The following is a 22,300-nucleotide window of genomic DNA, read 5'->3' as shown; positions in this document are numbered from 1 at the left end:
GAATTGTCTGATATTATCCCTCTATGGTTAAGAATTGTCTGATGTAATCCCAATATTGTTAAGAATTGTCTTGTGTATTCCTGATATGGTTAAGAATTGCTTGATGTAATCCCTCTGTAGTTAAGAATTTTCTGATGAATTCCCAGTATGTTTAGAAATTGTCTGATGTATTCCCCAGGTGATTAGGAATTGTCTGATGTAATCTGCAGGTGATAAGGAATTGTTGTCACAGACTTGAGGTGATAAGGGCTTGTTTGATATAATCCCAAGCTGATTAGGGATTTTCTGATACTATCCCAAGATGATTAGGGATTAATTGATATAATTCCAAGAGTAATATGGATTGTTTGATGTATAATTGTAATTCAAAGATGAATGTTACGGGCTGTCTCACATTATTTCTGAGATGTTTAAGTCAATTGGTGTTATCCAAAGATGTTTTGGTACCCTTCATTTGATTTTTTCCCCTTTTTTATATGTTCATTTAATATTTGATTATATTTTTGTACATCAGATATGTATATTTTGAAATGAACTTTACTGGAAGCCTAGTTTTAAGAACAAATTGCCTTATTAACACTGAACATGATAAATATTGCAATCTAACTTTTAAAAACCCACAAGTTTCAGATTTGTGGTTTATATGCTGAAATTCATGTTCCAGTTGCTAAGTCCCATAACTTTGATATTAAAACTTTATTCTGGTGCTATTTACACACTGTAGAACTTAGCTGTGTTCAGGTGATGTCCAATGTGTGTCGTATGTTTCTCCCTTGGGGAATTTGTAATCTAGAAAAAAAAATACAATTAGAAAAAATATGTAAACAGAAATGACATTTTCCTTAAATTATTTACTCAGTACATGAAGTGATAAAAATTTTGCATTTCTTTGTGTTGATGAATGAACAAAACGTTGATTAGCATTACTTTATTTGTGCTATATATAAAATATTATATTGCAATTGTATTAAATAATAACTGTAATGAAAATGATCAGTGTAGATAATGATTGTTAAAATTAATTAAAAAAAAATAATCTTGTGAAATACAGATAATTAGGTTGTGTATTCTGGGCTTGAATATTATATTTTTCTTTTATTTAAACAACCAACCACCTCAGTTTCTTTTGTGATATATAGACTTTGTTTTGTAATGTGCTCATAATGAAAAATAAATTGTTTTAACTGATAATATACAGTGTATTGATATATGTATAACATCATTTTTTTTAAATCAACTGAGTTAAGGCTCGAGAGGGTTTTTTTTTTAAATTAAGTGCCTAGTCTTTCCGACTTAATTTTAACTAAGCTTGGAACAAAGCATCACCCTTGGAAAAAGGATTTGAGTGTGGTGGAGTTCTTGTCAAGAGGAGGTAATCAAGTAGTAAAATTTAACATTCTGAAGAATCAAAAGACATTTGAAAGCTTCCCGATCAAATATAGATTTATTAATGTGTCCCAAAATGGACAAGAATTGGGGGTCCTTTTATACAGGATTATAAACTTAAAGTGAAAATCTTTTAGATCCTCTGCAGAAGGACAGTTATCGATTGTCGTATTAAGAAAGCATCCCCTATATAGTGTAAATTCCTGTTTGTTCGATCACTGGAATATCTCCCAACATCGTCGTTGACCCGGCACAATGAAAGCTTCCCCATTAATGGAAGATTCAGATGTTTTGTTGTTGTTTTTTAAAGAATACCGACTTTGGAACTTTGTCGGGATAATAAAGTTCGTAAATAAACAGGGAACATTTATTAGGATCCCTATAAGAGCTTATTAGGATCCCTGTTTGGAATTTTTTAACTTGAGATCGCCTGGAAAAGAAGGTGTTACACACAGACGGAAATTATGAATTTATGACCTTGACCTTTTGACCTCAAAATAAATAGGGATCTTCCTTAGGCAGTTGTGGTACAAACCGAAATTAATATCCCCCACTTTCAGTGAAAGCGGGGGACAAAAAATTTCATACTATATCCTATACTTACGGAAGCGTATAAGGGCGGCAGCAGTATCTTTTATTAACAAATTAGTAATTTGATATAACAAATTACTACTTTGTTATAACAAATTAGTAATTTGTTATAACAAAATTGTAATTTGTTAGAACAAAATTACTAATTTGTTGTAACAAATTACTAATTTGTTATAACAAATTGATAAAAGATACTGCTGCGGACCTAATACGCTTCCGTATATACCAGCCACCTAGCAATGAGTCCTCTATACGAAAATTGTGAAATTCAGAACCCCATGATTCAGGCCCTCGGTGCTATCATATCAGAAAATCTCCTTTACTTCTGTTGGCATGATAAAAATAAGCACTTATCGTCTACCAACATTGTGAAATCCATGTCCCCCGGGTCCCCTTGGGTGAGTTAAGCATCTCTTATGGGAATCTAGCAGACAAACTGTTTGCCTGATTACATTGTGTTAAACTATACAACCCAGTGGCGGATCCAGAGGGGGGATACGGGGGTTGCACCCCCCCTTTTGGATTTGCTAAAAGAAAATAGGAGAGAGAGAGAGAGGAGAGAGTCCAGAATATTTGTTGTGTTTTTACTGTAAAAAATGTTCAGTGAAAGGCTTTGAAGTAATGTGTGAAGAAAATTCGGTTGTGAAAAAAATGGACCCCCATCCCCGTAATAGGATTTTCGGCTTCGGAGATTTATTTTCTTTTTTGTCAGAAATCTTAAGCCAATTTAAATTTATTCCCTGGCTGGTCCCCCCACTTTCAAAAACGGTACTACATCCATGTTGTATTTCCTATTACGTTGTCGGTTAACTATAAACGAACGTTAATTATATAACAGCTCTCATTTCTTCTTCAACCCCCCCCCCCCTTTGAAAAAAAAATCTAGATCCACGCCTGCAACCTTTTCTAAAACTGTGAAATTCGTGTTATAATAAATAACTATAGCCTTGAAAAGTTGTAAAATGCATGACCCCCATGCATGTCCAAGGCTCAAGGTGGGAAATATAATTGGTCATAAATTGAAAATACGTTACACTATTGAAAATCTTCATTTATGTGGCAAGTTGTTCGCACGTACGATTAACCCTTTGCAGCAGTGTAAAATTCTTAGTCCCTGTGTTTGGGGTTAAGACTCCTGGGTTGGGTTGAATTGGTCATGCAATGAAACTACAATGCATATTTTTCTATACAAATACAAATACAAATATTTTATTGGCACAAACACAATTACAGTAATTGGTAAAGGCCCATACAGAACACATTAATAAGTATAATAATACAGTAGAACACAACTAGAATACAAACAATTGGTGTAGCAAATAATGTAGTGTACTCATCAGATACTAGGTAATTCATAACAATGTAGTTACTCATTTATAGCTAGAACATTTTTTCTAATATCAGATATTTGACATAAAAATGAAGATAATATTTTAAGAACCCTTTTGCACCTGGTTTTCATCAATGATTTTAACAAATTGTCATTATTATGGATTGTTTGGTTGAAATTAGGGAAAGTAGATAATTTTGTTTTGAATATTTTTCTCTGTGCTTCATATTTCGGACAGAGCAAAATGAAATGTTTTTCATCCTCAATATCAAGGTTTTGACAAACTTTACACAACCTATCATTTTTATTAATTTCAACATATCTACCTTTTTCAATTTCTAAATTATGTGCACTTAACCTAATTTTTGCTAAAACTGATCTATCATGCAGTGACTCTAGTTTATCAACATAATGTGCACGTTTATTATTAAAACAGAAGTTTCGATAGAATGATAGTTTTGAGGAGTTCATGATACTTGCATTTTGTTCTTGTAATATTTGATCATGAATACGTTGCTTAACAATGCTAAGCACTGGTTTCAATGACATATTAAAATTTGTTAAATAAGAAAACCCTAAGTTATTAAGACAAGTCCTTAAACACATAGACCATGTGTTATTTTCTTTAGTTTTGATAAAAATATCATGTGCCAATGTATGTTCAAATGAAATTAAATGATCAAGGTATTTGATAGCAAACATAATAATTTTTGATCTGACTGGGAGTCTTCCGAGTTCAGAATAGCAAACATTATTTGAAGTTTTGCAATGAACTCCTAAAATTTCTTTCAAAAATTTAATATGAAACTTTTCATAAGATGCCGAGCCTGAATTTTTTATGACCGACTCAATACCCCAAACTTCGCTTCCGTATAGCAAAATGGGAATTACCATGGTATCAAACAATTTTTCAAGTAATCGACAGGAATTATGTATTACAAGGGTTTTCTTTATCTTGAATAAAGCTTTTCTGGCTTTATCTACCAACTGAGCTGCAGCAAGGTTAAATTTGCCATTACATTTAAGATTTATACCAAGATAGCAATATTTGTCAACAGTTTCAATACAGATACCATTTATAGTAAAATGGTTTAAAAAAGTTTTACCATTAGAATTAAATACTCTAATTTTTGATTTGGACGTGTTAATCTGTAGCTTCCAATTAACACAATAATTTTCAAGAATATTCAGGCTACATTGTAGACCATCAGGACTACTATATTTAATCTATTGTGATAAGGGCAATAACTCCTCCTCATGTATCTTCATTCAGACATTTTCTCTATTGTACTTCTAATATCAAATGTTTCCCCTGATATTCACAATTCACGCATATTTATAAAGTAACTACTTTGGAACTTTCAGTATCAGAATTATGTATTTGAACCAGTTTTTACATAGTTTTAAATACTGTTTTCTAAAAGTATACATTTTTTTTAGGATGACAAATACCTCCTTTTTTAATGTCCATCAGACATCTTAAAAAATATGGCAACCTTTACATTTTTGTGATTATTAATTAATTTAGGCTATATTTAATGAAAATAAATGCCCCTTTTCTACTTTGAACCACAGGTACTTGTGGACTGGAACCCCCCCCCCCCCCAATTTAACCCCGATGTTTGTTGGACATTTTTTTCACAAATTATATTTATTACACTTATTCATCAATTCATCATATGTACCAAAGGAAAAAATCGTGAAAACCTCAAAATAATTGTTCCACACAAAAATACCCCACTATACATTATAAGAGAGAAATGTATGTCACTCCGGTTTGTTTACGTTATGCCCCCACTGGTCTTTCTGTTTTAAAAACATGTATTTATTTTATTTTAACCTAAAATGTCAGTTCACACTGTCACTGAAGATTGGGGGTCCTGTCCACAAGTACATGTACCTGTGCTTTAAACCAATAAATTTGTAAGGGTGGAATTATTACCTTAAACACATTCTAAAATTTGTTCTAATGAATTTAAATTCGTTTTATCAAATTCATCAATTATAGGGCATAAAGAAAAATATATATGAATTCGATATAAAGAATTGAAACCCATAGATGGTTTTGAATTGATTATAATGAGCATTACCCAATCTATTAAAAAAAAAATGAAATAAATATGTCCCCCCGTTCAGTGTTCAGGTCCTAGAGTGTGGTAAAGCTTTTTAATAATATGAAGAAAGGACTTTTAATAATCTTTTCCAAATATCCCCAGCGAGTCCTTGGGATGAGTGGGATGAGGCTTTGTTATAAAATTCTTAAATCTTACAGGTCCGGAGCAGTGCCGGGAGGGGGGGGTGTATAAATTTATATCGTACATATAGGCTGGCAGCATGGCTCTACTATTTTTTGTAAAACCTGTATATGTTCAATTGTTATAACCCTCAAAATACTTTCTGCTAAAAGTGAGTACGCCCCCCCCCCTTCAAAGCAATGATGCCATTTTTTTTTTATTTTGGTTATACAAACCCATTTTTGATATTTTTGGTCCCCCGGGGAAAGTTTGGTATTTATGGGTCTGTCTTATCTACTCCTAATCAACCATTGGGAGCAAAGTTCATGAAAGACAGTTAGGTGAACATAATAGTCCTCAAAATTCATGTCACATGAGATCAGTTCAAGTTCCAGATGGAGTGATATGCATTACAGAACTTTTTGTGATCACTTCATTTTCAGGTGACCGTTAAGGCCCTTGAGCCTCTTGCAGGTATGCAAAATTTGTGCCTATACCGTAAAAATTGCAATATATCCGATATCACACCTGGGCATTATTTGGTCACTGAAAAGCTTACGAATTGCAGACCCCACTGGATCCGCACATTTTATGGTTAACATTTCATTAAAAAGGGCGTGGGAATATATTCTGGTCATTTGAGACACTCGTATAAACATGCGGGTCTTTTTTCTCTTATTGTCTACTTATTCTGGGTATGCACAAATTATGCATTGAGTATCAAGACTCTGGTAGAACTGCTTTGATCTAGTTAAATTTTGGCGTAAAAGTAGTGCACACACTGAATACAACTTCATGAATGAACATGTTTTCGGTTCCGCGCATGAATATATTGACCTCCACAACTTCTGCACTACTTTCTTTGGCGCTTTCGGCCATCTTGGAAATATTTTCAGAAGAGGACTGTGAAAATCCGTGCCAATCAAAGGTTAAGAACAATCATCCAGAATGGCTGATCGGGAAGATAACGTCTATAGAGCCAAGTTAGCTGAACAGGCTGAAAGATATGATGGTAATGTTCATTATATTTTGTATATTTTTCGTACCCCTCCCTTATCCCACGTTAATATTGGAATGCGAGTATATTACGAGTTTTTGCATAGCGTAATGTATGTAGTATAAACACTTGTCAGTTTGCTAGGATTATGCCATGAGTTTAAACTTAATAGAATCATTTTGAGATTCTGATATTCAGTAGAAATTCTAGAATAAGTAATTATCGTCAAAGTTAAGCAGGTGTTATGCGGAACTGTGTCCATGGATATTGAATGTTCGTCGTCGCCATCTTGAATGAGTCAGTTCCATAAAAGGATGGTCTCTGTCACTCAGTTACTGACAGAATTACAAATATATAGTCTTATAAGTGTATTGCATCCTGAATTTTCCATTTCTTGTGTTCTTACTGCCAGATTTTGCTCGTATTCAATAAATAAGTCACAGATAATCGCCATTGATTATCATGAGGTAATCCAATGATCAACAGGAAGTCTGTTCTTATTTAAGATAATTCTCTATTTTACAGTTCAGAGTATCATTAAAAACCAAACAGACGTAATCCGTATGCTCACATAAGTAACTGTAACATACAACATAATTCAGAAACTGTTAATGCATTCAGACAGCATATAATTATGCATGATGTCTGATGAAAGACGATATATTTACTGTAGTGGAACAGAATGTTACACACTCAATGTATGTAAATTTTTTTTTTTGTTTGATATATGTTGAGAATCATTTTGAAAGACATGGATCAAAACAATGACTTAGGTTCTTTGAATTCTCTATTGACTCAAGGCATGTGTAGGTGGTAAGATTTATGTGTAATTGACCCTAGTACTGAGCAAACCTGTACACAATCAGAGGAAACTACAGACATTGTGTTTTTTTAATAGTGGCATTGTCAACTTGAAAATACATGAAGATAGCATGTATTTAATTTTACAGAAATGGTTGAAGCGATGAAGAAGGTAGCAGTATCAGGTATTGAACTATCTGTAGAGGAAAGGAACCTGCTGTCTGTAGCATTTAAGAATGTCATTGGAGCTAGACGTGCATCCTGGAGAATCATGACAAGTATTGAACAAAAGAGCGAATCCAAGGACGATTCAAGTAAACAGAACCAAGTCAAGGCCTACAGGCAACAGGTTGCTAGTCTTTTTCCACCTCCTTTTGTATGCAAGAAATTTTAGTCTAAAATTTTTGAAGTTTTCTTTACATTTTCAAGACTTGTATGATAAACCTGACATTATGAGCATGGCTTATACTAACATCAGCCATGCTCAAGATTTGTTAAAACTCCTTTGAAATGAATCAATTGATCAGTTCTCCCTTTTTAATAGATTGAAACTGAACTGAAAGATATCTGCAAAGACGTTTTGGAGATCCTTGATAATCATCTAATTTCATCTGCAACCACTGGTGAATCAAGAGTTTTCTACTATAAAATGTAAGTCTATATATACAGTGTATAGCAGTAAAATAAACTGTATAGATACTTAAACAACAGTAAATGTAAGGCAAATTCACTATATTTTGAAAAGAAGTGATTACTACTTTACATATCAACAGATTTTAATACTCCTGTTGTGTTTGCAGGAAGGGAGATTACCACCGATATCTCGCAGAATTTGCCACTGGAACAGACAGGAAGGATGCTGCAGAATCTAGTTTAGTTGCTTACAAGGCTGCCAGTGATATAGCAATGGCTGATCTTCAACCCACACACCCAATTCGACTAGGATTAGCTTTGAACTTTTCTGTGTTCTATTATGAGATCCTAAATTCCCCTGACAGGGCTTGTAGGTTGGCCAAGGCTGCTTTCGATGATGCCATTGCTGAACTGGATAGCTTAAGTGAAGAAAGCTATAAAGATTCAACATTGATAATGCAGTTATTAAGAGATAATTTAACCCTATGGACCTCTGATATGCAAGGTGAAGGTAGGAGTTGCTTTCTTATTTTCAAATATCTTGGTTTAAAGTATAGTGTTTTTAAAGTTATTTTAGTTCAACTTATTCTATTGTAAGAGTATTGTTTATTGAGTTTGGGTAAAATGATAAATCTCGATGCAATTGAATCACAATACTGTGTCTTTGATTTGGTGTTTGATTCATTTTGGGTCAGATGTAATACATCTTACCTAAGTATGGGCTTTCTGATTGGATAATTGGAAGTTCAGTCAACAAGTGTGTACAAATGTTTACAAAAAGGACAACGCAGAACAGTTAACAAAAAATGTTGAAAATTCTTCAAAATACAAGCCATCTGCATTTTGAACCAGCTAATAAAAATATATTTGTGCAAGGATGTTACTCAGATGTTGGCTGCAAGAGGGGGAATAGCAAAACATGCAATGTCTGCACAAAGTAATGCCATTGGTTTATGTTGACAGATTTTCTAAAGTGAAACTACAGAAAGTGAAAGTGAAACTACAGAAATGATTAAAAGTAGGGAAAAAATAGGCATTCCCAATCTCCAGCTGAATTTTGAATTTGCAATTTAGAGAAAAAAACATTATATGACCAACTTAAATCATTGTTTTTAAGGGTATGTTTTTGAATGAATCAAAAATAATCAAGTTGAGATCAGTGTATTGCGATTTGTATTGCATCATAAAGGTGCTGTATCATTTCATCCTTTATGTGATTACAGATAATTTTTGTGAGCCTTTTTTGTTTGTTGCATGACAATTCGGAAGTCACGTCATTGTAATGTATTAGCTGAAGTGTAACTGAAGGATTTTTTTTTTCACAAGGTAAATGGCCCAGAAGATAAAAATTGTGTGATATTACTAATAATGATTGTGTATTTGTGTTTAAACAGATAGTGAACAAAGAGGAGGGGAGCAATTGCAAGATGTAGAGCAAGAGGAATCATAATCAGACCTAGTAGTAGTAGAAGTGATAAGATACTGGACATAGTCAACATGGCAATTGGACACTTGATGTGCTGAGCTGTGTGGACGTATATCATTCATTCACTGATCATGTTCCATTCATGTATTGGACAGACATCAATTAAGGAGAAAATAACAGTTGCATGTTGTTAGGGAATTGACACTATTGTGATATATGATCAGTTAGATATCTGCTCTTTTTCTATAACCCGTTCTTTGATCCTGTAATCAAAGATCCTAACCATCCTTATCACTTTAGGAGAAAATTTCTAGGCCTTTAACACCTACGGAAAAGAACCCAATGTCTGTTCATTTTATGTAATATGAGAGGAGCATGATTATAACTTTGTATCTTACCTGTTTATGAAATTCTCTATTATTTCTTTGTTTGCATGGTAGGAAATGCAAGGATTGGTTTATCTTTGGTTCACATTTTTGGGAATTACCAGACATATTTATTCACATAGGGTTATTTAAAAAAAAAAAAAATGGAGTGTAATCAAAGACCAGTTTTCATCTTTGTGTCATTTTTACCAATCTTAATATACACAGCATGAATAAATGAAAATGTTGAAAGCAGTTGTGATGAAATTCAATATTGTAACAGATTTTTATATCTACGTGATTGGTTGTAACAGAAAAAGCATTCAAAGTGTTTGACTTAATATTTTAACATTGAGGAAAATGGGGATTGGGGATGCCAGGATTTGAAATCTTTCGCTTGGACTTATATTTATTATTATTATTAAATGTTGCTAACTTTTGATGATTCTTATTAATATTGTTATAGTTTAGAACAACTAGTGCACATTTTTTTATGTATGGAGAGCTGATTGTAGTAATATTTTATTATTTAAGAATGGAATTTGTCAGTATTAGTTGTGTTTCATTGTGTAAAAGGCATATTTGAACTTGAAGAAAAATGTGCTTGATTTCTATATTTCTATTGTGAATTTTACATATTTCCTGATTGGTGGTTCTTAGCTCTGGCAATGTGGGAAGATTAACTGACATCCAAGATTGCCAGGAAAGCCAAAGGTCTTCAAGAAAGAGAATATTGTCAGTGTCTATGACATCACCAATTCTGGAAGAATAAATCCAACTATAGTATATGAATCTGTGCTCTAGTATATTGTTGATTTCGGCCTTTGCTGTTTTAAAATGTCTTGTCTGGTGTTGTGACATTAAAATCTCACAAGTTTGAAGAAGTCTTAATCACAATAAAAAGTGGATAGATTGATACCTAGTTTATTCTAGATATTTTTCCCCTATGTATCTTTGTAAAGTGTCTTGCTTTTAACAGTAAAGAGTGCCAATAAACAGAGGATGTTAGGGTTTTATTATATAATGCTATAAAGCACTTTTGGAGGAAACAATTATAAACTATTGTCACCACCTCTATCCTTTGCAAAAGTTAAAATTGTTAATAACAGAGGTGAAAAAGGTGCACAAGGAAAAGGGGGGGGGGGTAAATTTCCAACTTCTATTGGGTCAACTGAGTCTCTTCAGCCCCCCACCATTGAGCTCACCTGAGCTGAAAGCTCAAGTGAGCTTTTCTGATCACCAATTGTCCAGCCATCTGTAAACTTTCACATTTTCAACTTCTCAAGAGCCCCTGGGCCAATATTGACCTATGTTGGTAGAAAGCATCCTTGGGTAGAGGGGAGTTTAAATTGTTAATAAAAGGCCAAGCCCCCTGCCAAGGGGAGATAATCAAGAAAATACAAAAATAGGATGGAGTCCTTAAAAAATAAGAACCACTGGGCCAGAAATACTGAAAATTATGTGGAAGCTTCTTGAGGTGGATTTTTAGCTCTTCGTAAACTTTTTGGAATATAGGCCATAACTCAAGCACCGTTTGGCCAATTATTGTCAAATTTGTAACAGGGTACCCTTGGCCCAAGGGCTCCCAAAACTAGGGTTGTGATCCTAAACAAGGGGAGATAATTACATAAATAAAACCAAAAGTACTGGTTGCTAAAAAATCTTTTTCTCAAGAACCACTTGACAGGTTATCGCCAAACTTACACGAAAGGTGGAGGATATGTTGTAGATTAAAATTTGCATGGGGATTTACCCTGGGGCAAAGGGTGTGGTCTCAAGGTCACTTCAAGGTTGACCAAAAATTACATTTTATTAAAATGTTGATATTTTGCTTACTACATATGTATAAGGACTAGGATCATCAAATCTTGTCAGTTGATGCATCTAAGGACCTCATATAATGTTGACTCAAAAGTAGGTCACGGTGACCTACTTTTTAAATTTTGCGGCCATTCTTTTTCAAAATGATTTAGAGGCATATTTTGAATAATTTAAGGCTTATGATCATCAAACTTTGTCAGTTGATGTATCTTGGGTCCTCAGAGAACGTTAAGTAATTAGTAGGTCACCTTGACCTACCTTTTGAATTTTATGGCTAATCTTTTTCAAAACAACTAAGGTCATTAATTTGAATGCTGAGAGGTTTAGAATCATTAAATCTTGTAAGATGATGCATCTTGGGACCATGAAACATATTTATAAAAAAGTAGGTCAAAGTGACCTCCTTTTTGAACTTTGCAGGCATTTGAATTCAAAGAGTTTTAGAGGCATATTTTGGACATTTTAAGGCCTATGATCATAAAACTTTGTAAGTTGATGCTTCTTGGGTTTTCGAAAAAAAAGTCAACTGAAAAGTAGGTCACTGTGACCTACTTTTCAATTTTTATGACCTATAAATAAATATTTGGCTTAGAATCATCAAAATTTGTCAGTTGATGCATCTTGGGTCCTCTGATCGAAAAATCTGATCTAGTTCGACTGAAAAGTAGGTCACTGTGACCGATTTTTCAATTTATATGACCATAATTAAATATTTCGGGTACTAATTGGATTAGAATCATCAAACTTTGTCAGTTGATGTATCTTGGGTCCTCAGAGAACGTTAACTAAATAGTAGGTCACCTGACCTACTTTTTTAATATTATATAACAAATGTTTTTCAAAACAACTAAGGTCATTAATTTGAATGCTGAGAGGTTTAGAATCATTAAATCTTGTAAGATGATGCATCTTGGGACCATAAAACATATTTATAAAAAAGTAGGTCAAAGTGACCTCCTTTTTGAACTTTGCAGGCATTTGAATTTTAGAGGCATATTTTGGATATTTTGAGGCCTATGATCATAAAACTTTGTAAGTTGATGCTTCTTGGGTTTTCAGAAAAAAAAGTCAACTGAAAAGTAGGTCACTGTGACCTACTTTTCAATTTTTATGACTTATAAATAAATATTTCGGGTACTGTTTGGCTTAGAATCATCAAAATTTGTCAGTTGATGCATCTTGGGTCCTCTGCTCGAAAAATCTGATCTAGGTCGACTGAAAAGTAGGTCACCGTGACTGATTTTTCAATTTATATGACCATAATTAAATATTTCGGGTACTAATTGGATTAGAATCATCAAATTTTGTCAGTTGATGCATCTTGGGTCTTCGGAGTAAGCTGACTGAAAAGTAGATCACCATGACATACTTTTGAAAATTTATGGCTTTAATTAAATATTTCAGGTACTAATTGGCTTAGATCATCAAACTTTGTCAGTTGATGCATCTTGGGTCTTTGGAGTACAACAACCGAAAAGTAGGTCACCATGACCTACTTTTGAAATTTTATGGCTGTATTTAATATTTTTGGGTACTATTTGGCTTAGAATCATCAAAATTTGTCACTTTATGTATCTTGGGTGTTTGGAGTAGGTCAACTGAAAAGAAGATTACCGTGACCTACTTTATATGATTATAATTAAATATTTCAGTTACTAATAGGCTAAGAATCATCAAAATTTGTCAGTTGACACATCTTGGGCCCTCAGAGTAGGTCGACTGAAAAGTAGGTCACCTTGACCTTCTTTTCGATTTATATATTTAAATATTTCGTGTACTAATTGGCTTAGAATCATCAAACTTTGTCAGTTGATGCATCTTGGGTCCTCGGAGTAGGTCGACTGAAAAGTAGGTCACCTTGACCTACTTTTCAATTTATATGACTAAATTTAAATATTTCGGGTACTAATTGGCTTAGAATCATCAAAATTTGTCAGTTGATGCATCTTGGGTCCTTGGAGTAGGTCGAGTGAAAAGTAGGTCACTGTGACCTACTTTTCAATTTATAGGACTACAGTATTTCGGGTACTAATTGGCTTAGAATTATCAAACTTTGTCAGTTTGTGCATCTTGGGTCTTCAGAGTAGGTTGACTGAAAAGTAGGTTACCATGACTAAATTTAAATATTTCGGGTACTAATTGGCTTAGAATCATCAAAATTTGTCAGTTGATGCATCTTGGGTCCTTGGAGTAGGTCGAGTGAAAAGTAGGTCACTGTGACCTACTTTTCAATTTATAGGACTACAATATTTTCAGGTACTATTTGGCTTAGAATCATCAAAATTTGTCACTTTATGTATCTTGGGTCCTTGGAGTAGGTCAACTGAAAAGTAGGTCACCGTGACCTACTTTTTAATTTATATGACTATAATTAAATATTTCAGGTACTAATTGGCTTAGAATCATTAAATTTTGTCAATTGATGCACCTTGGGTCTTCGAAGTAGGTCGACTGAAAAGTAGGTCACCATGACTTACTTTTGATAATTTATGGTTTTATTTAAATATTTCAGGTACTAATTGGCTTCGAATCATCAAACTTTGTCAGTTGATGCATCTTATGTCCTCAAAGTATGTCATCTGAAAAGTAGGTCACTGTGACCTACTTTTGAAATTTTATGGATATAATTTTAAAAATATTTTAGGTATTAATTGGAATCATCAATCTTAGTTGATTCATCTTGGGTCCTCAGAGAATGACAAGTGATAAGTAGGTCACCATGACCTACTCTCAGGTACTAATTGGCTTAGAATCATCTTGGGTTCTCAGTGTTTCATCTAAAATGTAGGTCATGATGACCTACCTTTGGAATTTCAAGGCTTTATCGAAATATACAGGATACTTAGAGGCTTCAAACAGAAGTGATAGGTTGTACAGTGTATCAGAAGAGCGATTCAAGGCCCTTGGGCCCCTTGTAAATTGTACAATTCATGCCCCCCAGTGGAGGGGTGGGGCCACAAAATAGGGAATCAAAGATTTACATTGAAATATATAGGAAAAATCTCTCAAGAACCACAGAGCCAGAAAAGATGAAACTTAATCTGGAAGCCTCCTAAGGTAGTGTAGATTCTAAATTGTTCAAATCACATCCCCCAGGGGTTGGGTGGGGCCACAGTTTAACATTGAAATACAGTTGAAATTCAGTATCTCGAACACGGATATCTCAGATACCATGGATATGTCTGATTTGGAAGTCCTAACCACGAATTTCTTGAGTATTTTACCCTCGATATCTCGAACCCCGGATATCTCAAGTTTTTTCTCAGTCCCATCAAGTTTGAGATAACAAGGTTTGACTGTATTTATGAAAAATCTTAATCAAGAAGCCCAATGGCCTTAAACGGTCACCTGAGTATAATACAACATTCCAAAGAATCCATAGAAGTATAAAGCAAAATTAACAAAAATGAAGCTATGTTGCCCAAGAATCTGGTAAAAATACGCTTGCTTATTGTAACATGCGAGACCTGAGTGATCTCCTTGGGATCGTACTTGGTTTGCCAAAGTCTTACGTGGATGATAATGAATGCAAAATATACAAATACAATGGACAGTTGCCTAGAGTGTAAGGTACTGAATATATACAGATAATGTATTTGTCACTTGCCTAGTGCTACAATTAAGTACACAAAGAAGTCTCTTGGCTACACAAACAACTTAGCTGCTTGCCACTTGGTACCAAGACTTGCCTCTTGGGTATACAAACAATTTGGCAATACTTGTTACCTGCACTCACCACTTGGCTATATGATGTGACAATATGCCACCTGAGGCACCCTTGCACATCATAAATATGCACTTATTCCATCGGCTTAATACCCAGGAGCAGAGGAGGAGATTTCAAAAGAATAAATGCATTTTCAATATTTAATCATAAGAGTCCCAGCCTAACACCAGAAACCCTGAATCCATGCTATTCACAAAATTTGGAAGAGGCGCCCTTGCTCATCATAACTATGCATTTAGTTTGCTTGCTTAATATCCAGGAGCAAAGGAGAACATTTATAAAGAATTAATGCATCTCAGTATAAAATGAACAGAACCCCACCCTAACATCAGAACTGAATCCATGGGCCATGAAATTCACAAGTTTGGAAAAGGCACCCTTGCTCATCATAACTATGCATTTAGTTTGTTTGCTTATACCAAGGAGAAGAGTTTTTTTTTATATAAATAATGCATTCTCACTATATATTCAACAGAGCCCCATCCTAGCAACAGAACCCCCAACTCAAGGGCCATGAATTTCACAATTTTGGTAGAGGGCTCAATACTTTTTATGTCACCTGAGCCGAAGGCTTAAGTGAGCTTTTCCGATCGAAATTTGTCCATTGTCTCTCATTGTTACAAACTTTTCACATTTTCATCTTCTCAAGAACCACTGGGCCAATTTCAACCAAAACTTGCCACAACGTATCCTTAGGTAAAGGGGATTCAAGTTTGTTCAAATGGAGGGCCACGCCTTCTTCCAAGGGGAGGTAATTATGACTTCCTGAAAAATTAATGGCATCATTTAAAAAGCTACATAAGAAAAATCTTTAAAAATCTTCTTTTTGAGAATAGCAAAGCTGTACGTGATTGGTCATATTTATATGGAAGCATCCTCAGGTAGTATAGATTCAAATTTGATCAAATTATGAAGTTTCTTCAAATCATGACCCCCGAGGATAGGGTGTGGCCACAATGGGTGATCAAATTTTTACACAGGAAAAATCTTTAAAATTCTTCATAAGAACAGTAAAGCCATGATTGGTCATAATAATATAAAAGCATCCTCAGGTAATGTATAAGATTTAAATTTGTTCACGCAGGTGAGTTAAGGCTAGGTATAGGCATTTCTATGCAAATAAACTAATTAAAATGCCTAAGGACTATATCTATTATACAGAGAAAGTTAAAACTTATTGTCTAATACATACTTGGTACCCATGACATGAGATTAGCCAGTATACATTATGACGTCATATTATGATATAATAAGACCATTGTTCTTTACTACACAAAATTACAATGGACATCAACAAAAATGCTTCGGCCCTGGGCATGCTCTATTTTATTTAACTGAATCAAGGTGTATTAAGAAGCAATATATCCCAAAGTTTGCTGGTATTGCTGCACAAATATCAACAGCTCAGTTGTATAATTTCTATTTGTAATTGTTTTAAGTTGAATAAGGGTAAAAATGTACAGTCCAGTTTAAGTTTCCTCAAATTCTGACCAAATGAGAAAATGCCAAGGATTTGTGCAGCAGTTTTATTAATCTTAATAGAATATTCTTCTTAGCATTATACAATTTTTATGTAAAAATAAATAGGGTAATCCCTTGTGCCGAAGCTGTTTTGTTGATGTGATTTATTACCTCAGTAGTTAGATCAGTGACGTCATAATGTGAACTGGCTATAACATATTGTGGGTACTAAGTATGCATAAGAAAATAAATCAAAACTTTCTCTGAATAATAAATATACCTCTTTTGCATATTAGCTCATTTGCATAGAAACGCCTATACCTAGCCTTAACTCACATGTGCAAATCATGACCCCCCAGGAGAATAGAGAGGTCATAACAGATAATCATAATTATACAAAGGATTATAAAGGATATATCAATAAAAATTTTTATCTTAACAACAGCAAAGCCATTATATATCATATTAATTCACAAGCATCCTTAGGGTGTAGATTCAAGTTTGTTCAAATTATTACCTCCCCCTCTTTGAACCACTTTTATATTTAAACTTTTCAATACTGATTTCTGCTTTTTTCCTAGCCAAAGTGCTCAGGTGAGCGATGTGGCCCCTGGGCCTCTTGTTACATTCATGGGAATAGTTTGACTTCTTGATGTTCAGGAATAAAGAAGATTTTTAAAGATTGTACTAATTTTGATGGTTTTAGCCCAACCCCTCAGGCACCAGGGTGGCAGGGGCCATGAATTTTACATTTTTGTACTCCTTCTCCCATAAATGCTAAATGCCAAAATCAGATGAAACTGGTTCAATTGTTCCAGAGAAGAAGCTGAAAATGTTCAAAAGTTTTTGACCTACGGACGACGATGGACAAAAAACAGACCCGGCAAAAGCCATACTAGCCAAAAATTCATTTTACATCTACGAGAAATGAAAGGCCACTAGTATTACCTGTATCTTAAATAGATCTGTACAACTGGCTCTTTAGAGAGTACCAGTGTACCAAGTTTGATGTCTGGCAGGGAACTTTAACCTTTGATCTTGAGACCTCAAAATCAGTAAGGGTTCAACTCCTCAGGGGGGTTCCAGTGTACCAGAGGCCTGTTCAACAGAGCGAACGTTCGTGAGCGCTCGCCAAAATTCCTTATCCCTTCAACAGAAATGTTTGTCAGAGCTCGCTCTGTTGAACAGGCCTCAGGTGTGATGTCTATCAAGTAAAGGGTTCTCAACTCTCAAGATATTGAGCAGACAACATTTTCCTTTGTCCAAAGAAGTTTGACTTTTTATCTTCTGATGTCAAAATCATGTAGGGCCTTAAATGGGATCATCTACTTCTTAGAGAGCACCAGTGACCAAGTTTTATGTTTGTCAAGGATATTGATGTGACACCAATTGGTCTACAGACCTACTGACCCTCCAACATATGGTGCAAACCAAAATCCCCCCTTTTTCAAAAGGGGGCATCAAAACCCTTGCCAGATACTGTAAACCAACTTTTATTCGCGTGCGAGAAATATTCACGAGATTCGTGACCTACATTAACTCGCGAATATTAATTGCCGCGAACCATTTATTTTACTTTGTATTTGCAGAGAATGTTTCCTGAGTCGCGAAAATTAATCGTCGCGGATTGATTTTAAACTGACGAATTGCGAATAAAAGATGAGGTGAATAATAGTTGGTTTACAGTAAATGCTTCAAGCTCATGAAAAAATAAATTTGAAAAGAACATTTTTTCCACAGATTTTTAATAGTGGAGAAATGTAAACAGTCATTAAAATTACAATTAAAAATTAAAATTAAAATTAGATTATAAATCTAATACAAAAACTGTAATGATGTCAATTATTAAAAATCTTGAAACACAGTAGTTTAAAGCTATTAAAATTCTAAATTTGAAGACTGTAGGTTGTCAAGAATGGCTGATTTCTTTAGTTTCTTGGATGGTCCATCTAAAAATAAAGCACAAATACTTGAAAATGTCAATCAAAAATATATTTTCTTTTTTCAAATTTAAAATATGCACAGTACATGATGAATAAGAAGAATCAACATTCACATAATTGTTAGTGTGACCAGGAAGTAAATAAACCTAAAGTGTTATACCACGATGAGGAGAAACCAAAGGCAATTTCCCTGCATAAACATGTGGGTGGTGAAAGTATTTACTAATGTATGTTCCACATCGCTAACTTCCTTACTTTGTTTATTAACAACTAATAAAAAGGGACCTTTTCTATCATAATACTCTAGATTTTTCTTCTTCTTTTTTTTTAAAAAAATTCTATTGAAAAAGAGGTAAAATTCTTTCAATACTTTAAGAAAGATAAATGGAAGGATAAGGGCTTTGAAAATGCATTTGCATTAGTGCTAACTCCCACTACATGATATCATGTTAATAAACTGTCAAAACCCCTGAATTTTGATTCCTTTTCCATACTCTGTTGATTGCTAATTCCTATTCCATACTTCTTTGAATCAATTCATATTCCATACCTCCTTGATTGCTAATTTCATACTCCCTACATGTATAATACCAATTCCTATTCCATTCTCCCTTGAACACCAATCCTATTCCATACTCCCTTGAATACTAATTCCGATTCCAACACCCTTGAATACCAATTCCATTCTCCCTTGATTGCCAATTTCTATTCCACATATATTGAATATTCATATTCCATACTTCCTTGAATACTATATTCCATACTCCTTGAATACTATATTCCATACTCCTTTGAATACCAATTCCTATTCCATTCTCCCTTAATTGCCAATTTCTATTCCATATATATTGAATATTCATATTTCATACTCCCTTGAATACTAATTCCCTTTTCCATACTCCTTTGAATACTAATTCCTATTCCATACTCTCTAGAATACCAATTCCTATTCCATTCTCCCTTGACTGCCAATTTCTATTCCATATATATATATATATATATATATATATATATATATATATATATATATATATATATATATATATATAAAATATTCATTCCTATTCCATACTCATTAAATTAAAACCAATTTCCATTTCATACTTCCTTGGTTGCCAATTCCTATTCCATACTTTTCTTGTTGCCAATTCCTATTCCATAATTCTTTTGTTGCCAATTCCAAACTTTCTTGAATATCAATTTCTATTCCATACTTCAATGACTGTAAATTACATACCCCCTGAATACAAAGTAGTATTTCAAACTAACTTGACTTCCAATTCCTATTCAATGTTTCCTTAAAAACCAATTCTTATTCCATACTCCCTTGGCTTTATTTTTGAAGCTAAGTAGGCCCCTTCTACATTATTAACCAGAAAAATAACCAAGAGATTACTGACCTTCATGGAAATGTTCAGCCGTTTTCTTACGAAGCTGATCTAGATCCTCCGCACTTTCTGCCCACTCCAACACAAGTCTCCTTCCGTACAAATGTGTGCTGTGACAAAGGGCATCAAAAGCTCTCTAATAGAATAAAAAGGTTGAAAACAAATTATTTTGCCGGTATCTCTTGCTACTCAGAGACTGAAGAATATTGGTGTGTTCCCATCTCTTGGGTGTTTCTTGCAGTGTGTACAATTAAGTCTTGGACCAGTGTCTTGTTGAAGAACCCTTGATTATGGTCATAATAATTACATTGAATTATTCTAACTTCCTGTAAATGGACAAAATCTTAACTATACAGATATCCAAGTGTTTGGTCAGATATATGTACATATATATGACTGATGGAGATAACGAACAGTATTCCAGCTCAAAAGTCCATTAAACATTACAAAACAGGAGCAGAGCAAACATGGACCTCTAAGACATCAGAGGTCGGATCAGGTGCCATGGAGGAGTGAGCATCCCCTGCTGACCGATCTCACCCGCCATGTGCTCCTTGTCATGATCGGGAAATAACAGAAAAATCTGTCGACAATTCAGTGTGTAAGTAATAGCCTAACAATTAGTATGAAAAAAGTCAGTCAGCATTTGACTTAATGAAAGATTGTATTTGCTGATACATGATGATGATAAATATTGATTTCAATCCTCATCACTCTGAAGTATCTATTGCTCTCCATCACTCCCATCCAATTTCTTCACAAGTTAACTTTGTTAGTCTAAATTTGTGGATTTTACAAAGGAATACTCTTTGCACTTTTTGCAGAGTCAAACCTGACAGTATCTCAAACTCAATGGGACCGAGAAAAAACTTTGAGACATCCAAGGATTCAAGATATCCAGGGTAAAATACCCCGGTACTTGAAGAATAAGGGGTTGGGACTTTCAAATCTCTCAACTTATCCATATTCTTGATATCAGTGCTTGAGATACCGAAGTTCACCTGTACATGTAGGGATTCAAACAAGATTTTCATAATAATTTGGGTTTATCAGGGGCTTGCCCCTGTTGCTGAATTGGAGATTTGTTACTTTCAAACAATTTCTTGAAAAGAATATTTAGGTAAAAACAATATATAATACATCATGTATATAGAGGATATTCAATGTTTTGTAGATGAATATGGAATTTATTTCACGAGTGGGACAGGATTTTTTGATATTTTCACGAGTGCAAAGCACGAGTGAAAATATCAAAAAATCCTGTCTCACGAGTGAAATAAATTCCATATTCATCTACAAAACATTGAATTTTCTGTTTATTACATTTTCTTTGATTTTCCCTTTGCCTCTGTCTTTTCTTAACAAAGTGTCATAGGCTTGACGTCATAGTTGAGCGGTTGAGACGTCACAGCTTAGCAGTTCTGAGATTGAAAACATTACATAGCATGGCTTTTAGCAACATATTTGGGAAGAAATTTGCAGTTTTAGCTCTATCAAGTTACTATCTCTATCTTATGACAGTCCAGAAATTATTTTTTACTTACTTTGATATCCTTTCACACTGTGAGAGAATATCATTTTGGTATCCTTTCACACTGTGAGAGAATATCACTTTTATTCAATAAATAAATCACAGTATTTCACTGTTGAAAATGTAATAAATGCTTGCCTACTTCAACAATGTACTGTAAACATTTTACATTTTATCATGTACTCTATTTAGTGCCTTTGGCAGAAAGCAGTCCAATTCTGCTAAATCAAGTACCAGTACATCGCTAAATGTAATGTATGTATATATTTATATCTATGATAGCATGTTCAGAATTCACAATATCAAATCTTTGCTAACTTGTAAAATCAATTTCCACTAAATATCGTACATGCTAAATATAATACATTAACAGTATTCTAAAAATATATATATATAAAAATAATATTAGAAAAGCTTATTCAAGTCCGGCTTATTTGGATTGCACATAACGCTATCGAATTTACTACACATTTTAAGATAAGTAAGATCAACAAGTCATATTTCCTTTTATAAATTCAACAATGCTGTATATGATTTATTATATTTACCAGTAAATATAAGTAAGACAATTACAGATCAACATTGTAGAAAAGAAACAATTTAAATCAATAGCTTCCTCAGAGATAACTGGATTATGCAATAAGATGTGGGAGTTAGTCTTATTTC

At 33.9% G+C, this 22,300-nt stretch overlaps 3 protein-coding genes across 4 annotated transcripts in view; 2 read left to right on the top strand and 1 right to left on the bottom strand.

The window, feature by feature from the left end:
• LOC133197576 (3 beta-hydroxysteroid dehydrogenase/Delta 5-->4-isomerase type 2-like) overlaps positions 1 to 22,300 on the top strand; it is a 132,808-nt gene that overhangs the window by 39,723 nt on the left and 70,785 nt on the right. The gene's annotated exons all lie outside the window — the stretch shown is intronic.
• On the top strand, positions 6,385 to 10,679 carry LOC133197574 (14-3-3 protein epsilon-like). Its single transcript, XM_061333676.1, has 5 exons — positions 6,385 to 6,553; positions 7,489 to 7,688; positions 7,884 to 7,990; positions 8,140 to 8,483; positions 9,367 to 10,679. The coding sequence occupies exons 1-5, from the start codon at positions 6,490 to 6,492 to the stop codon at positions 9,420 to 9,422; spliced, it is 771 nt and encodes a 256-aa protein (XP_061189660.1). The 5' UTR covers positions 6,385 to 6,489; the 3' UTR covers positions 9,423 to 10,679.
• LOC133197573 (probable RNA-binding protein 19) overlaps positions 18,545 to 22,300 on the bottom strand; it is a 33,032-nt gene continuing 29,276 nt past the window's right edge. For both annotated transcript variants that reach the window (XM_061333674.1, XM_061333675.1), the window contains exons 26-27: positions 20,116 to 20,239; positions 18,545 to 18,721 (exon numbers count right to left, since the gene is read on the bottom strand). In XM_061333674.1, the coding sequence (XP_061189658.1) occupies positions 18,651 to 18,721; positions 20,116 to 20,239 (195 nt within the window). In that variant the 3' untranslated portion in view covers positions 18,545 to 18,650. The remainder of the gene's footprint in view (positions 18,722 to 20,115; positions 20,240 to 22,300) is intronic.

The sequence above is a fragment of the Saccostrea echinata genome, unplaced genomic scaffold (genome assembly GCF_033153115.1).
Source record: "Saccostrea echinata isolate AGI-Se365-2 ecotype Australia unplaced genomic scaffold, CSIRO_AGI_Sech_v1 ptg000030l, whole genome shotgun sequence".
NCBI lineage: Eukaryota > Metazoa > Mollusca > Bivalvia > Ostreida > Ostreidae > Saccostrea > Saccostrea echinata.
This window is presented reverse-complemented; position numbering and strand designations above follow the sequence as displayed.